Source organism: Sinohyriopsis cumingii, chromosome 18 (assembly GCF_028554795.1).
Source record: "Sinohyriopsis cumingii isolate HCF-2022 chromosome 18, ASM2855479v2, whole genome shotgun sequence".
NCBI classification, from domain to species: Eukaryota; Metazoa; Mollusca; class Bivalvia; order Unionida; family Unionidae; genus Sinohyriopsis; species Sinohyriopsis cumingii.
Genome location: NC_142978.1, coordinates 33,970,085 through 33,987,914, shown reverse-complemented (window position 1 = coordinate 33,987,914; position 17,830 = coordinate 33,970,085). Strand labels below are relative to the sequence as shown.

Here is a 17,830-nt window from a genome sequence, read left to right as displayed (position 1 = left end):
GCCTATGGTCATAGGGGTTATGGTGTGGCTGGCAAAGTATAAATATAAAGCCACCACAGCATATCCCATGACAGAAGGCCACTGAGAGTCTGCATGTAAGGGGCTTGCCAAAGCTTGAATTTTTAAGAAATTCATGGGTTTTTAAGAAATGCATAGGTTTCTGCTTGATGCCAGGCCTCATTTATGTAATTTTGTCTTGGCATGTCTCTAAATGAGTCTTCATTGTGCAGTAGAACAGGATTATCCATAAGATCTGCTTTGGAAAATCACAGGCAACAGCATATAATTTTGTGTTATGACCTACATATTGATGCCAGCATGGCAGCTGACATGAGCAAGCTTAGTCGAGGCTGTTTCCTTTTGCCAGACACCAAAAAAAAGGCATAGTCATTGAGCAGAAATAGAGTGGTGATTTCCTCAGACATTTAAGCACTGAGATCATAACCCTTAGAGTTAACCAGAAATACTCATTGTTATTACCATGTTGTTGTTGTTCTTGCGGGGTTTAACGCCAATTTTCAGCACAGGATAGGCTATACATGGTGGCCAGTATTAATGGTGGAGAAAGAACCCAGGAAAAACACTGGAAAGAACCAATGACCCATGAGAAGCTACTGGCAAGCTTTCTCACATACCAACATTGGCTGAATCCAAAACTCGAACCCATGCAGACAGAGGTGAAATGGCAGTGATCCGTAACAGAGAGCGCTTTCGGCCACTCAGGGCCCCATTTTTATAATGAGCCTATTTCCTATTGTATGTCTTGTTGAGCTGTATAGTAGCGCAGGTGATGACTACAAAATCATAGTGCTACCTAAATGCTGCTTCAAGCAGATTACAGGCATACACACTCTTGCCATAGCGGCAGTGACCAAATATGGTGCAGGGCAGCTGCTAGTTTTCAAAAGACTAAATTTTGACTTGATCAGTTTTTCAACATGCCAATATGCAGTCTTCCTGCACCTGCACTGCCTGAAAGAGGGGGCCATAGGAATAGCTGGCTACCATGCAGATGACAGAAACTAGCCATTTTTATGTTGAAGAAGCATCTATGATGATATATATGTACATGGTCCTGTTATGACCCCTTGGTCTTAAACTATGAAACATAAACCAAAAAGTTTAGCAAAATCAACAGAAATTTTTTTTCTCAAAGTTACAAAGTGAATATTTAAGAGACATTTACAGTATTGTGAATCAAGTCACAAATAATCCTAAATGCCCCATCACAAGTCCAAAAGTATAGAATGTTCTGAAAAATTTCCAGTTGACTTGAATGTCCTGATGTACCAATAGTGATGCATGTGATGATGTACCAGTAGTCTTGAATGTATTGGTGTGCCACAATAATACAATCCAGCATGTCTTTGAATGAGTTTTTGATAGTCCCAAGAGTGTTATAGTCAGAAAAGCCAATGAGCACTTTGAAGTTCCAATGAATAATTTTAAATAAATAATTCTTCTAGAATTATATCTGAACACATACCAACTCTGATCATAGATTCCCAATTACTGATATGAAATAGAAATGAATAATAGTTTATCAAACCTCATTATATATAAATCCCATTTGACCTGCGATAAAATAGATTATTATGGAATTCCCAAATTTCCCATGGAAATACCATCAAAATTGTCAACAAGTTCATTTCCAAAACATTCTGAGCTCATAAACAAGGTTAGGCCTTGAATTCAAATTTTAGTAAATATCTTATTTACTATTCATAATCATGACAAAAATCAGTTTAACACCATGCTCAATCAAAAAGGTCAAGTTATAAATTAAAATTAAATTGAATATAAATTAAATATACATAAAATGTTCAACACACCTGCTGCATGCTGCTCCGGTGGCCTAGTGGTTAGAGCATCCTCCTTGGATGCAGAAGGTCATGGGTTTGATCCCTGGCCTAGTCATACCAAAGACTTATTTAAAAAATGATACTAACTGCTGCCTCGCTTGGTGCTTAGTATTAAGAGGTAGTGTTAGGACTGGTTGACCTGGTGTCAGGATCATGTGACTGGGTGGGTTATCATGCTACATGCCCCAGTGCTAGACATCACTATAAACTGTTACACTGCAGACATTGTAGCGATATGACTGAAATTTAGCTACATTAAAATTCCAAATCACACACACACAAACACACCTGCTGCCTGGGATGTCTTTCTGAGTTGCAGTAATATGCCTTCACTTGCATTTTCATTGTGCCTTCCTGACCTGTAGAGTATGTAGTCTTCCAAAAACTTGTACTGATGAGAAGGGCAAACTGGTTTTAGTAAAGAGAATGCACCATAATCAGTGTCTGGTAGCTTCACATCCTTGATAATCTCCCTTGATATTACTTATAGGGCTTCTTCCCACTGCTGGTGTTGTGCCAGTAAATGGTTATTGATCTCTATTGGGACACCTTGTTCATAAAGGGGTTGTAGAAAGAATCAAAACTGTATGAGAAATCAGCATTGCATGCTACACCCACAAAATGCACAACTATGGCAGCTTTTTGCTGGCATGTTTAGGATGATATTCATGCACTGTCACTCTTGTTTGGCACAACCATGCAGTGGCTATGTTTATGGGAACCAGTGTGGTAGTGATTGTTATAGTGTCAGCAATGAATAATTTCACCAACTTTGGGTTGCATGCTGGTTTCTATGGCTGGAAATTTCATTAGCTAACAGCTTTCCCTGGAGGCCAAATAAAGTGCAGTGAAATCTGCATATTCACTGAGATTAATCTTGACACAAAATTGCGGGTCACATCTCTGAGGATGAGTTTCAGTTGATCCCCCGCCCCCAAGCAAATTTATGGCCATGATACTTTACTATGGCCACTGATGATCATTTATGGAAAACCCAAAGCACATGAGGAGATCTTAAAAAAAATCTTGTTGGAAATTCATAATAAGTTATGTGGTGTTAGTTAGAACAACAGCTTTACTGCTTTTCAAAGCTTGAGGTCTACCCCCAGCATGCCTTTGCCTTAAGATATGCTTTTTATTGATAGAAATAATGTGGTATCAAAGTATTAACTTTAGCTGCCTCATGAGCTATCAGTCTTATTAAATATGGCCTGTATTTGCAGTTGAACATGACGAACTATCAATATTGCTGTTAACATTTTAATTCAGGTTGTTGTGTATATAACCAGCCTAACCACAGCTGCTATAACTAAGATGCCAAAGGCATGATGGCATCAATAAAATCAGTATACCATTTATGTAATGATTATAGAATGTCATCTTTAAAGTTATAAACAAAATAATTATCTGTTGTCTTGTTAGTCTTGTGGTGGCGAGACTGTACTCTCGATATACTTCTACTAGGTTCTTGGAAAACGATATGTGTATACTGAGTAGGCATTTATAAGTTCTTATCATTCCTCACCTTGGTGGCCTAGTGGTTAAAGTGTCTGCCACAGGTGCGGAAGGTTGCTGGTTTGAACCCTGGCTGAGACATACCAAAAGGCTTATAAAAATCATACTAACAGCTGCCTCGCTATGGTGTCAGGATAATGTGACTGGGTGGAAGATGATGCTAGATGTCAATGGCATGATGCCCCAGTGCTAGAGATCACTATAAACTGTCACACTACAGACATTAGAGTGATATGATTGAAAACTTGTTAAAGTTATGTTAAAAATCCAAATCACACACACACAAACTTTTGGGCAATGTGTGCATTTTGCACAGCATATAAACATTCCTTCATGCCCATATGAGCTGCAAACATCTAGATGGTGTGCCCGCATGTTACAAATCAGAACGTTCTGAAATATCTTGTGTTTTGGACTTAAACTCAGTACCCATGGTGTATGTTATACCTTATTATCCATAGTTGTTTAAATGAGCCAGAGTGTGGGGTGATGGTCTCTAAACTTCAAAAGACTAGACCCACCTGGGGGATGGAGAGATGGAGATATGGGTGGGTTCAAACTGGCATATTAATCTGCCATGAGATCCCTACCTTTGGGACAAGGCCCTTGAGCCCAAGCATTTATTTTATTTCTGCTAGCGGCTTGGCTATATACATGTATTTACATTGCAATTTTATATTCAAGTTGTGAAAATCACAGGTGTAGAATAGGTAACAGTTAATGAACATCCAGTGTAGAAACACCACAAATAAGTTTACACACTCAGAAGTCTGTAATCAGTATTTATTTATTCACAATACTTTGCAGTTATTTATTCTAGTACATGCCATCTCATGGTCATCTCGTGTTTGCTTATGAGTTTACATAAATGTGCAGTCGGTCGTCTGCTGGTTGCATTATTTTGTTTAAGTGTTGGATGCTTAGAATATTAAGATTTTTTTCTGCAATTTTGGGGGCTAAAATATGGGATTGATGTCAAATATTTGGCGGCATGGTAAAAATTTAAATCCAATTTATGCTTCAAACTGATGGCCATAACTATTTCAAAAACATTTCAATTTGTCAGGTTTGATAAACTTAATTTTCTTATATGGTTGTTGTCAGTCGAGTCTGTTCCTTTTGTTCTCTGATCTAAACGAAGATCTTTTTGATCTATGATCAAATGGAAGAAATTTTCATAAACTAGTAACCTTAAATGGTCAATAGGTTTGGAATTGTTTATTTCTTCATTTAATTTCCAACTACTGCTGAACAGATTTGCCATCTATCAGCATGTACTTTGGACTTGTATTTAACATCATTTGCCAGCTCAAAATCAAGTACTGGTATTTCCAGTAAACCTTGCCCAGCTCCAGTAATCATCTCATCTAATTATAAGCTTTAAAATCATTGCCATCACAGCTGTCATCATCCAATATTTGCCAAATGAAGAAATCTTCACTTAAGATGATGATTTCATTCAAGACTAGTTCTTAAAAATAAATATTGTAAATGGATGGAGGGGTCTGCAGTTTTAGGAAAGGAGCATAATTACTATTTTTTTAAATAAAGAGAAAATGTAGGATTGCAAGTCAGTTTGACTGCTGAACTAAATTGCCATGTTACTGTTTGCAGCTAATACTGACTGCCAAGTATAGCCTATCTTGTGCTGAAAAATGGCGTTTATCCCTACAACAACTGTTTGCAGCTGGTAAAATAGCTGCTTGATGCAGCTATTTTACCAGCTGCAAACAGTTGTTGTAGGGATAAACGCCATTTTTCTTACTAATGTTTCTTATTATGAAATTTAATTCCAACTCTAAATAAATTTTGCTGATGTCTGCTGAATATGATTCATGATGTGTGTTGGACATTCGAGTTTTCTACGTAGCACATATTTTAACCAAACATTTGTAAAACTACTTTTGCTAAATGCACGGCTAAAATGCAACAGAATGCTTGTTCCAGGGCTTAATGTACCAGTCAGATTTAGTTTCTCAAACCAGTCAAGTTCAAGTGCACTCAGTTGCATGAACAGTTGCTTATTTGAAAAATGGCATATGCTGTGAAAAGCACTACTGGATCTATATGTATGGTGCAAATCAGTCACTTTAATGGTTAATGAGAATCAACCCTAATTCACCGATGGTTGTAAATGGACACTCTACAATTGAACAGTGTGATTGCATATACAGATTGTAATTTTATATGAGTGATACAAATTTTATTGTATTCTGTAGTAGCCACAGGGATGTTCTTTCTATTATATATTTCTAATGCCAAACAATTGTAATATAAGGTATGGTTCTGTCTTTGCAAATCAGCATAAAACTATTTTCATCGTGTGTTTCCATCACTAACCCTTCCAGTTCTAAATACAGCAAATATTGAACTTGGCCCAAGTAGTGGTTTTTAACCTTTTTGGGTGGTGATCCAAATTGGGTTTGTGGTTTTGGTCTTGCCATCCATCAAATCCTATTAAAAAACAAACACATGGGTTGGAAGTTTCAACTTATACAGTTGATCTTGGTGACCCAGTTTTGGGTCATGTCTCATGGGTTAAGAACCATTGCCCTAAATGTACATTATCATTACTTGTTTAGTTGCAGAGACAAAATGTACTTTGTATTGCATGTTGATCAATTATTTTCCTTGTTCAAAATTGTAGTGCACAGTCTTGAATAAAGTGAGAGATGTGTTGTAGATCTAATCTGTTTCACATGGCAGCTACTGTAGACCCTCTATACAGTAATCTCAGCATGCATGTTTGTGTCATCACTTTGTATGATGGGGATTTTGTCATGTGAATTAACAACAGTTGCTACAACAGTTGCATACTAATGTGAATAAGGCTGTTACAGAAACGTATTTGTCCATAATACAAATATTTGATAAATCAGACTAGATTGTGTTTGTCATCATACATCAAAATTGTCTGAAAATAAACACTTCTTTGAATTATTTCAGCTGTGAATAAATGTGTCTGATAAAGTAAAGCTACGTTTAATTTTCGTATTTTTCTCATTGTTTGTGACCATGTAAACTGTTGCTTTGATAAAACTACCTCAGTGACTGTTGCATTGTACTGTATGTTGATTTGAGAATATGCTATTGATTTTGTGTTGAGAAGTGATACTGATGCAGATTCAGATATATATAATTTTTTTTTCTTTCACATGTTTGAAATAACTTAATTTGCTTCTGGTAGGTGTAAATTACCAGACAGTTTTAAATATTGATTTTATATGTCTGATTCAAAAATTATGTTGACAAACAGTACCTGCAATAAAATCCAACCATTTTGTTTAAAATTGTTGTAGACCACGTGCATAAAACAACATGAAACTTGAAGAGATTTCAGCTTTAATAAGGAAAACATTTAGAATGTCTCATGTTGCTTCAAGACTGAGGGGCTAGTTTAATTTGTATAAATAGTGTATATTCTAGTCACATTAATGTTCTCCATTCTGTACCTCTCACATGGCTGCCAAGTGCGTCATCATCACACATTAAATATGAAAATTGCACCATATTTTTAAACACAAAGGTATATCTTGACCAAGTATATGAAGCCCTTTTTTTAAAACTTTTTGACATTTTCTGAGGCCGTTAGATCACTCCCTAATTCTTTGTACAGAAAGCACCTACTGCTCCTTTTTTCTTGTCCAGCTGCTCTTGAATTCAGTTATTTTGCAGATGTCAGCCAGCTGAGTGATTTCAGCCCCAATTGGGCCTCTTGCTAGCTCACCTGGCAATAAGGTCAAGTGGACCATTGGTTTATTTACAACTTTTTTTCGTAACATTTCTTAAAACTCAGCACATAATTTTTAAGAATTCTTGCATCAAGTCCTTTGAAACATTTTTGGTGGATATGGACGAATTATTTAATGTGGTGGTCATTACCATAAAACTTGAAATGGCTTCATCATAAAAACCACTCATCAGAATTTGACTTGGACAAAATTCACCATGGCATTGCTGGCTGTCAGATTTTTATAAATGATTTCAATTCACCTTGAAATATAACTACCATTACTGAAAATAGAAATACACTGACATGATGTCTTATAAAAACCAGTAAACAGAATTTGACAGAATGTGTCCTGGTAGAAGGGCTTTCAGTTTTATACAAATGATGCTGATCTGTTAAACATGGCCACTGTTACTAATAATAGAAATAACTTGGACTTATTAGAACTGCTGAACAGAATTTGACCAAATGTGACAAAGAATTATAGCATGAATGTTTTTCATGCTTCTTCAAACAATGGTAATTCACTTTGGTCAGCATTGCTGAAAATAGAAAATCCTTTAATTAAATCACAACAGAACTTGACCAATTTGACAGAAAGCATCTTGGCCTTGAGCCCATTCAAATTGATGCTGATTTGCAATCAAACATGGCCACCATTACTATAAAAAGGATCAACCTTCTCAAAAACCACTCAACAGAACTTAATCAAATTTGACAGAAAGGATCCTATGCATAAAGTTCTTTTAATTTTATACAGAGGATATCTATATGTTATATATTTGGTTGATGTTATTAAAAATGGGGAAAAAAATTAATAAGTTATTTAAAAACCCACCAAATATGTTTTCCCAAAAGCCCTTTAGATTTATGCAAATGATACCTGATATATGGCCACAATCCTAAAAGTAAAATCAAACGTTTTAACTTTATCATGAAGAGATTTTTAAGAAAATTTGACCTTCATGGACATAGAGTGCTCAGGCACTGAGTTATATAAGTGTTAGACAAGTGATATTGAAGTGCCATTAAAAATAGATGAATTATAAAAACTAGAGAAACTTTCAAATAATTCTTTTCATGACTTTATGTTATGCAATCTACAGCACTTCGGCTTTTTCTCTCTTATACAGCTGTCAGAGGAGGAGAAGTCCCGTCAGAATGCAAGGCGAGAAAGTAACCGACAGGCAGCCCAGAGAAGTCGAATGCGTAGAAGATTTATCCTAGATAGTCTTATGACTGTACGTCATACTGTTTCTTGTATCCAGCACTTACAATCAATGAGTTTCTCCTAAAATGGTATTGTATGCACTCAAGTTTTGCAAACTCAGGGTATCATGGGCATGTAATTCATTATTAAGTTTGGGGTGTTCAGGCATTCTAGGTTTCAAAACTATCTTGTCAATTTATGAAAAATGAAGACAAATACACAATAGTATATACTATTTATAGTTGTTTTAGGCAGTTCCAACTAAAAGCTGCATAAAGTCTGATCTGCTGGTGCATTATTGTGTAACAAATAACATGAACCCTGATCTGCTAGTGCATTATTGTGTAACAAATAACATAAACCCTGCTCTGCTGGTACATTATAGTGTAACAAATAACATAAACCCTGATCTTCTGGTGCATTATAGTGTAACAAATAACATAAACCCTGATCTTCTGGTGCATTATAGTGTAAGAAATAACATAAACCTGGATCTGCTGGTGCATTATAGTGTAAGAAATAACATAAACCCTGATCTTCTGGTACATTATAGTGTAAGAAATAACATAAACCCGGATCTGCTGGTGCATTATAGTGTAATAAATAACATAAACCCGGATCTGCTGGTGCATTATAGTGTAACAAATAACATAAATCCAGATCTGCTGGTGCATTATGTGACAGCAGATCATGGTTTATGGTATTTACAGTTAAATCTGACATATGCAAGTATATACTGTGCATTTGTCTAGATGGATTGATTAACCAAAGACATTGTGGCCAGCACCATATTTATTGATAACACCAAATATATTTTACATTGACTCTCATTTTTTATATAATGTAAAACTTTATCAACTCTCATTTCTTATATAATATCAGACTTTATCAAAAGGTAAAAATTGGTGAATTGAATTAATGTAACTATTTTTTTGCATCATCCGAAAGCTTTAGTATGATAGTTTGTGTAAGAAATGATTATTTGTATTGCATACAGCTTATAAAGTTTGATATCTTATAAAAGCATCAAAGAATGTGCTTGAACATTTTTCATGTCTTGTGTATATGAAAGATATTATATTTTGTAGGAAATTAATTTACTGTTTTTCTGCTATTTATTACAGGAGCTACGACAGGCAGAAATGGTTAATCAACAGCTCAAGTCCGAAGTCTTAAGTTTAGAGGATAAAAAGGTTTCACTTGTGAATATACTGCAGACTCATGAGTGTGTCAGGAAATGACAGTGAATATACTGCAGACTCATGAGTGTGTCAAGAAATGATAGTGAATATACTGCAGACTCATGAGTGTGTCAGGAAATGACAGTGAATATACTGCAGGCTCATGAGTGTGTCAAGAAATGACAGTGAATATACTGCACTCATGAGTGTGTCAAGAAATGACAGTGAATATACTGCAGACTCATGAGTGTGTCAAGAAATGACAGTGAATATACTGCAGGCTCATGAGTGTGTCAAGAAATGACAGTGAATATACTGCACTCATGAGTGTGTCAAGAAATGACAAGCCAGTGAATAGTAGAGTATCATTCAGTGATAAACACTGATTGCAGCAGAAATGTTCCAGAATTTTCTTTTCTTTTGCATTAATTAGTTTTCTTTGTTAAAGGTTAAGGTAGTCTACTTTGGTAAAATCAGTGCTTTCTGCACAGATTAAAATAATGTTATTTTTACATTATGATGTCATTGATGTGACATCACTTTAGTCCCTAAGTGTATCATAGTGCTATGTGATCTGAAGGAGAAGGAATGTGAAAATTATATGGTTCCAACATTTTCTCTCATTAAATGATGAAAAAGGAAGAATGCTTTTACAATTTTAACACTCACAATAAGAATAAATTATAGCGTCATCAAGAAGTATACAAGACCTTTGGAAATCTCCAGTGTAGATCTCAACAGAGTCATTGTTGATCGACAATATGCAAGAAATAAACCTGTCAGCACTGTTTTAGATCTCTTGAATCTCTTGTTATGGCCACTCTTACTTGTGGAACTGATTCATTGATGTTAGATTTACACAATCCTGTATCTACTTTATATTCAGTTTATGCTCTCTTGGCTTCTTTAGTACATGTATCCGCATCAAGAATGTTTATGTTGTGTGTACTGTACCATACAAGGATTGTAATTGGAATCGGTATGTGTATAAGAGCCATATGAACAGTTCCTTTATCTTCAGGCTACAATGTGTCATAAGTCTGGCATACTAGAATTTTTAAAAATTCTAAATCGTAGAGTTTTCAAAAACCGTAAAATAACTGAACAGATTTGTAGCTATGTGAACAATAGTTTTATCTTTTTCGTGCATCTTACAGACCCTGACTCTAACTTGTCATCGTACATTTTGGTTGCTATGCAAATACTTCCCATCAGGCACTTTAAATATTTGTAGACTTCCTCATTCCATCGATGCATCATCTACTTTAGACTGGGAATATTCACCGTGCTATCTCTACAGACTGTAATAGGATAACAAGATAGCCACCTACCTGCAGTGAGTCAACAATTAACCAACCATCTGAACACAATTTATTTTTATACACACCAATTCGATCATGTTCATGTCACGTGTTGGAGAAAGGAACATATATATTTGGTATCATGTAATGGCATGTATTAAAACAAGCATATGGTGTATCTCATTTAACAGTACAAGAAATTCACACATTCATCTCTTCTTGGACATTAACTTTGAAAAGAATGCAAAACTGTCACAAGCACATGATAGGACCTGAACAATGATTTAAGATTTTACTGTGAGGAATCGAACATAATGATATTATGGACTGCCTAACTAATTCATCGATTTTCTCTCAGGGTTTTCTGAAATTAAATAAATGTTTCTTGCAACATCCTTTGTTCAGTGAATGGTGTATAGAGAGTCTGTTAAGAAACGTGACAGTGATACACACCAGCATGAGGCTTCAAATCGCCACTATAACAGATAAAAGTTTGAACAGTACTGTTTAATAACTGAATAGATTGACTAACTTGGCTGATTTTTTAATTGTTTCAATGTCATTTATGTTCACAATTTTCTTTTAAATACTACAAGTGTCTGATCTTACTGTCTGGTCTGACACATGGACAGGATGAGTTCAGGGGGATGAAAAATTACAATGTTGATAAATGTTGGAAACCCTTACAACTATAAGCAAAATCTCCAACAGCTGCTGCAGAAATGTTACTACTTGTGTATCACAAGTATGTGCAAATAAAATGTATAAATGGCTTACATGTATGTCTGAATAATACCCTCAAATCTGCTCTACCAATATATTATATATTGTAATATTCCAAAATTGGTAGAGTTAAAAAATTATTAGTTTTGCTTGTTTTAAAAAAGTATAATTAGGAGCTTTTACAAATGTGCAAAATTGCAACAAACTTGTTAGAGGTTGGGAAACCACACTGAGCTACAATAAATATTAATAAATAAAAAGTCACTGAAAGTTTGTTAAATGATGCAATCTGTTCATGGGATGTGAAACTTGGTAGAATGCTCAACTTGTAATCCATGGATTGTGGATTCAAAATCCTCCCAGGCCAGCCCATATCAGCTGCCTCAGTGCATCCTTGGCAAAGCACATAGCTCCCATTTCCTTGGCATATTATAGTCAATCATGAGTTAAACCAACCAACAAGATAATATTTAGCTCACCTTTACATGAAGTACAGGAGAGCTTTTTCTATGGCCCAGGTGTCTAAGGGTGTAGACACCAGGTTAAGGTTTGTTTTCAGATTTTGATTACGGCTCATATGAAGGGATAATGCATTTCAATTTCACATTTTAATTCCTTTGAGAGGACACAAATGATTCCTATTATGATCCACAGTCAGTGGGAACTGGGCATTTAGTATTAAAATTACCTGTCTCCATCTGTTCATCTCTCAATCATACCTTGATTTAGTAGTGCATTAATATAGATGAATTTTTTTAGGCACTTGCAGGATCTCGCAGTTTAGTGTGTGTAACCAGCTGGGAGAGAATTAAGCTGTCATGCATAAGTTGGTCAGTGTGACCTACATTTAATGCTTCAGTGTCTTTTACCTTGCTCATATGGTCAATTGGTCAGGCAGCTTTGAGTGTATTATGTGGCTTTATCTTGGAATCCATTGTGTTGAGTACCTTGATCATCAAATCCAAAGTAGGGCACTGACATATTTTTTAAACATCAAATACTTTTGATTACATTTTGCTTTTTGGTCAGCTTAAGTATTCTTATTGTTGGGGTTATGTACTTTTGGTTACTTAGTAGCATTTATGACACCATCCTTCCAAAAGTAGGTTACTGACCTATATTATTTGCTTAACTGACATTTCTCAGAATTGTTTTGGATTATTGTGTTTTGCAGTATTTACAGATATATTCATGCCTGATTATTGAGCACATAGAAAAGTAATAAGATAAACCCCTAATTAATGAGTACTGGGAATCTATTAACACATTTACCTTCCTTCTGCTATGTGCTTAAGTACAAAATGGATCATTAATTGAGTCCCAAAAGGCAACCTATGATATCAGCAGGATTTAAGGGTGTTAAATCTTTATAATAAAAAAGGTTAAAAGATAACTGCTTAGCAAACTAGGACAGTACTTAATTAGAAATTAGAAACATTTGGTCTTCATCAAATGTGACTGGTTGGCACTGGTGTTGTTGTTGTTGTTATGGGGTTTAACATTTTTCAGCATTTTTTAAACATCAAGATAGGCACTGATGTAAAGGCAAGCTTTGTTTATTGATGGATCTTATTTCAGGATCCATTTATCTAGTTGTATATTAATGCCCATTTTTGTTTTGCATTTGCCGGTGATAACTGTATTAATTTGTTAATAGTGCTATATTGAAACTATATATTCTGAATTTTTAATATATTTAGTTTTATTTCTTTTTGTGATTTAAAATTATTGTCATAAAATTATAAGCTGTACTGTTTTATTTGTTTTATTGTACAGAATGCAGCCCAATATTTATTCCAGAAAAGGACAGTGTTTACATATGTATTGCTTGAACCAAATATATTTTGATGAATTTTTATTTACAATCTATGTACATTTTTTATATGTGTGTGTAATTAAACATTTTGAGCCTTATATACAGTTTCACTATTTCTTCAACAAGTCAGCTTAATCAGACCTAGTAGGCCATTGGGTAGAGTGTTGGACTTGTAATACAAGGGACATAAGTTTGATACCAACACAGGCCAGCCTGGGTTTTCTGCTTCAATGTGTTCTTCAGAAAGGCACTTCACTCCTATTTCATCAGCGTGATATAAACCAAAAATGTGTTAAAAATGACATTAAAACCAACCAATAAAAAAATCAGCCAGCTTGAAACTTTGAATTTACCAATTGATATCTCTCAATCAACAACTGTTGATCTGTGATTCCAGTTAACTTCTGACCAATTATACTGCGAGTCCACTGACAGTTCTTAATTATTACCTGTCTACCTCTTGTTTGTTTAAGCTGCCAATTACTGAACTCGGATACTATGTCATTTCTGCTCATATAACATCTTGCAATCATCGTTTCTTTTTTTGTGGCCAATTTTGACAAAGTTTCTGGTAGTGACTCAGCAGTCTTGTTAAAGTGTATACTCAACTTTTAATAATACGTTACAGAAGTTGGTATGCTAATGAGTAGGCAGAGCATTGTCAAATAGGTCAGTTGCTTTTTAATTAGCCAGAATGCCAGGAATCATCAGCCATACTACAGCCACCTCTTGTATCCAACCAATATTTTATTTGTCATGCAATCAGTTGTCATATAAATGTACCATCCTTTCTTTCCCCAAAGTGATTGACTGATTGGTGGTTTACAGCAAATCAGCACATGAAAGGTTATTGTAACTGTACCAGGGCAACTGGAGTTACCCAATGACATGCCATGACAGGCACCTTTAACCTGTTATTGGTAGGAGTTACCACAAATATCCATCTCCTTTACTTTGATTAGTGTTATATTATATCATAGGTAGCTGTTAAAGGAAGAATGTAATATACTTCTGTCATTTATTTAATTCTCATTTTTGCTTTAATTTTACTTGTGTGTGTAATTATTCATCTTCGCTAGCCAAGGTTCCAATAACCCGATCTACACCTTGGTATATCGAACAGACATTTATGTGCTCAGGTTTGTAAATTTCATTGGATGTGGTGGCAAACCACCACATCAGTCAAAATTAAGTTGTTCAAATTTGAACACTGTTCCTAGTGACTGAGTCAAGGTGAACACACAACTTGAATAGACCAATAAATAAAAAAGTTTCCACTGCAAGTCCATGTTTACACAAATACCTTTCACTCAAATACACCTGTAATGGCTTCCATCTGGTACATAGTTATACTTTCGATGTTAAACTTACAATGTATCCTTTTTAGGTCAATTGCCTCCACTGTTTTTGGCTGATGTACAATGCACAAAGCTATTGGTTAGTTGGCATAACATACTAAGGGAGGCAACACATGAAATCCAATAGATGTTGCTAGGACAAAGCACCAGTATAGTTGTTCGATATGCCAAGGTCTAGATAGGGTTATCAGAACCTTGGCTAATGAAGATGATAATGATTATTTACAAGGCAGTAGGGACATATGTTTTAATACATGTCTTTTTCTGATATGTAAGGATTCAAAATTCCTTGTGGTAAATACCAAGTTGCAACTGCCACATTGAACCAGGATCATTACAGTTGTATCATATTCAACCAGGAGAGCATGCACTATACTGTACTACACTGATAGCAACCACTAAGTTAAGTTGTATTGAACTGGGAGTATGCAGTATATTGCATTACACTGATAGCACACACTAAGTTATATTTAGCTGGGAGAGTATGCTGTATTGCATTACATTGATAGCACAGTCTAAGTTATATTTAGCTGGGAGAGTATGCTGTATTGCATTACATTGATAGCACAGTCTAAGTTATATTTAGCTGGGAGAGTATGCAGTATATTGCATTACACTGATAGCCGACTCTAAGCTAAGTTATATTGAACTAGAGGAGTATGTAGCATAATGCATTACATTAATAGAACACGCTAAACTAAGTTATATCAACCGGAAGAGTATTATATTGCATTACACTGATATAACACACTAAGCTAAGTTGTATTCAACCAGGAGAGCATATTGCATTACACAGACAGAACACACAAAGTTATATTCTACCTGGAGAGTATGCAATATAACACACACTATGTTACCGGTAAGTTATATTCAACCAGAAGAGTACACAGTATATCACATTACATTGATAGTACACTATCACATTACACTGATAGCACACACTAAGCTGCATTTTGATTATTATGCAGCATTGCAGCATATCATGGCACATGCAATATATGTAACTATTTGATGTCATGATCACAAACAAATGTTTACCACATAAAGTTTGCTTAAGGTTAAATTTGTTTCTTGTAAGATAGTTCAACAGATTTACATAAGTTCTATGAAGATTATATCAATTTGAAGGAGTTTGAAGAAATAAACAGAAAAAGTTTAAATATTTTGTCTTAATCATGAATTCCTGAACTGACCATTGGAGATGAAAAGGGCATGTATTATGTAATAGTGTCTCTTACATGATTAGATTATTCTGGCTAGTTTCATTTGCTTTTGTGAAGATTGCTGTAGTTTTATTTGTGAATATATGTAGGTGTTTGTCCTTAATATGAACTAATTGTACAAGTAATTTGTAACAATATGCTGACTAATCATTTAAAATTAACAATATTACATGGTTCAATGCTGAATTGAATATTTAGCTAAAATTATAAATAAAGTCTCTTGGAATAATTGGTCTTGAAGATAAAGTGAAATTTCCAAATTATGCAGATAAAAAATAATGACTTCAAAGAACCTTTTTATATGAAGTTCCCTCAGATTTGTCTCCTTGTCATATCAATGAAGGATCATATAGTGTGTCATTCCCATATCATCAACATCATTCACAAAAATTAAATTTCTGCTCAATAGGTGTTGAAGGACTCGTGGATTGAAACCAAATTTGGTACGAGGCTTTACATTAGACACTTCTAGGTCAACTCTCATTGTTTTCCAAAAAACATCTTTAGAGTAATGAGCCATGTTTGACTTTGAAATTTGTCCTTCAATTGCATCATTTATGGCAGGGGCAGCTGTTTTTTATGGACACATTTATAGTTTTCCTTGTTTCTGTCAGTGAAACAAAATGAATAAGTAGATAGGTTGAAATACTTGAAATACATTGCATATTGCCAACACCTACAGGTGATAATTAATATGAAGCTTTAATTCATTGTGACTAGTTAAGTCATGAGTATTTAAAATCAATTTGGTTTTGCAAGAACGTTAAGCATTCCTATTCACTTGTATATATATCAGTTATTCTCAATTAGAAATCAAACTGCAAACAACAAAGATCTGATCTGCTGAGGCATAATGTGCCTGCAGATCAAGGCCTATTTTATTTATTATTTATTCTACTGATTACTCCCAACAAATGGCACATTATGCAATTGCAAATCTGGGTCTGTGCAGTTTCTTAGCACAGTTCTCATATAAAACATTTTTAGTTGGATTGAGTGTGGCTTTAATATTTAAGCTTAATTTATGATTATGAACATGATTATACACACAATAAATCAAATGGGGGAAATGCCATGTACTAACAAAGGAAGCTATAAAGAAGCCCTTTTCAGATTATGCCACTTGAATAATCATCTCCCTTGAAATGACTGTGCATCAGTTCATTCAGAAATATTGGAATTGAATTGATTTTATGAAAATGCTTTATGTGTGTCAAGATTCATTTGCATAGTGATATAACTGTTGAAATAGAAGTAAAAGGTATAAATTCTATGAAGTGCAACAACTATAGCACCTGATATGGTTGCATTTTAGAGTCCCCACAACATCTGAGTTTAATTATGTACTGTAAATCTAATGATTAATAACAATATTTTTTATACTTGCTTTCATGTTTTATTCAATAAAGAGATTTTAAAACAATGATTTTATGTTTTTTTATTCTAATCAACACTACTTGTTGAAACTTACGTTCATCAGTTAACTTTGTTGTGCCATGAGTCACAAATTCACATAACAGATGAAAATAATTAAAATTTGATGATCAAAGGCCAGTACTCATTTGCAAACGGGAAGCCAACACACACAAGTTACAAAGGCATGTCATTGTATGTAAGCCAGCTTACATACGACCAGCATCAAACTGTTGAATGGCTGCTAAGGTATAGTCAAGTCCACAAGTAACAGCTCCCAAAAATGATCAGCTGGAGTCCATCAAAGGGATTGGCATTCTACTGGAAGAAAATACTTTTGAAGGAATTTGTGAAAGTTGCATTGTTTCATTTTTTTCTGCTGAGTATCAAAACATATTATGATGAATGCTAACGCAAAAGGGTTTATAAAAATCTATTACATCCCTGAAGATAATCTGAAATAAAAATTTCAGCTGTGACATTTGAACCCAAGTTCAT

At 34.7% G+C, this 17,830-nt stretch overlaps 1 protein-coding gene across 2 annotated transcripts in view; it reads left to right on the top strand.

The window, feature by feature from the left end:
* Positions 1-17,342, top strand: part of LOC149776357 (uncharacterized) — a 48,857-nt gene extending 31,515 nt beyond the window's left edge. The window contains exons 5-6 of one of the 2 annotated variants that reach the window (XM_089942894.1): positions 8,241-8,348; positions 9,442-17,342. In XM_089942894.1, the coding sequence (XP_089799020.1) occupies positions 8,241-8,348; positions 9,442-9,558 (225 nt within the window). In that variant the 3' untranslated portion in view covers positions 9,559-17,342. Of the gene's footprint in view, positions 1-8,240; positions 8,407-9,441 lie in introns of both variants that reach the window. The other variant, XM_089942895.1, reaches the window with a different exon arrangement.
* The last annotated feature ends 488 nt before the right edge of the window (positions 17,343-17,830 follow it).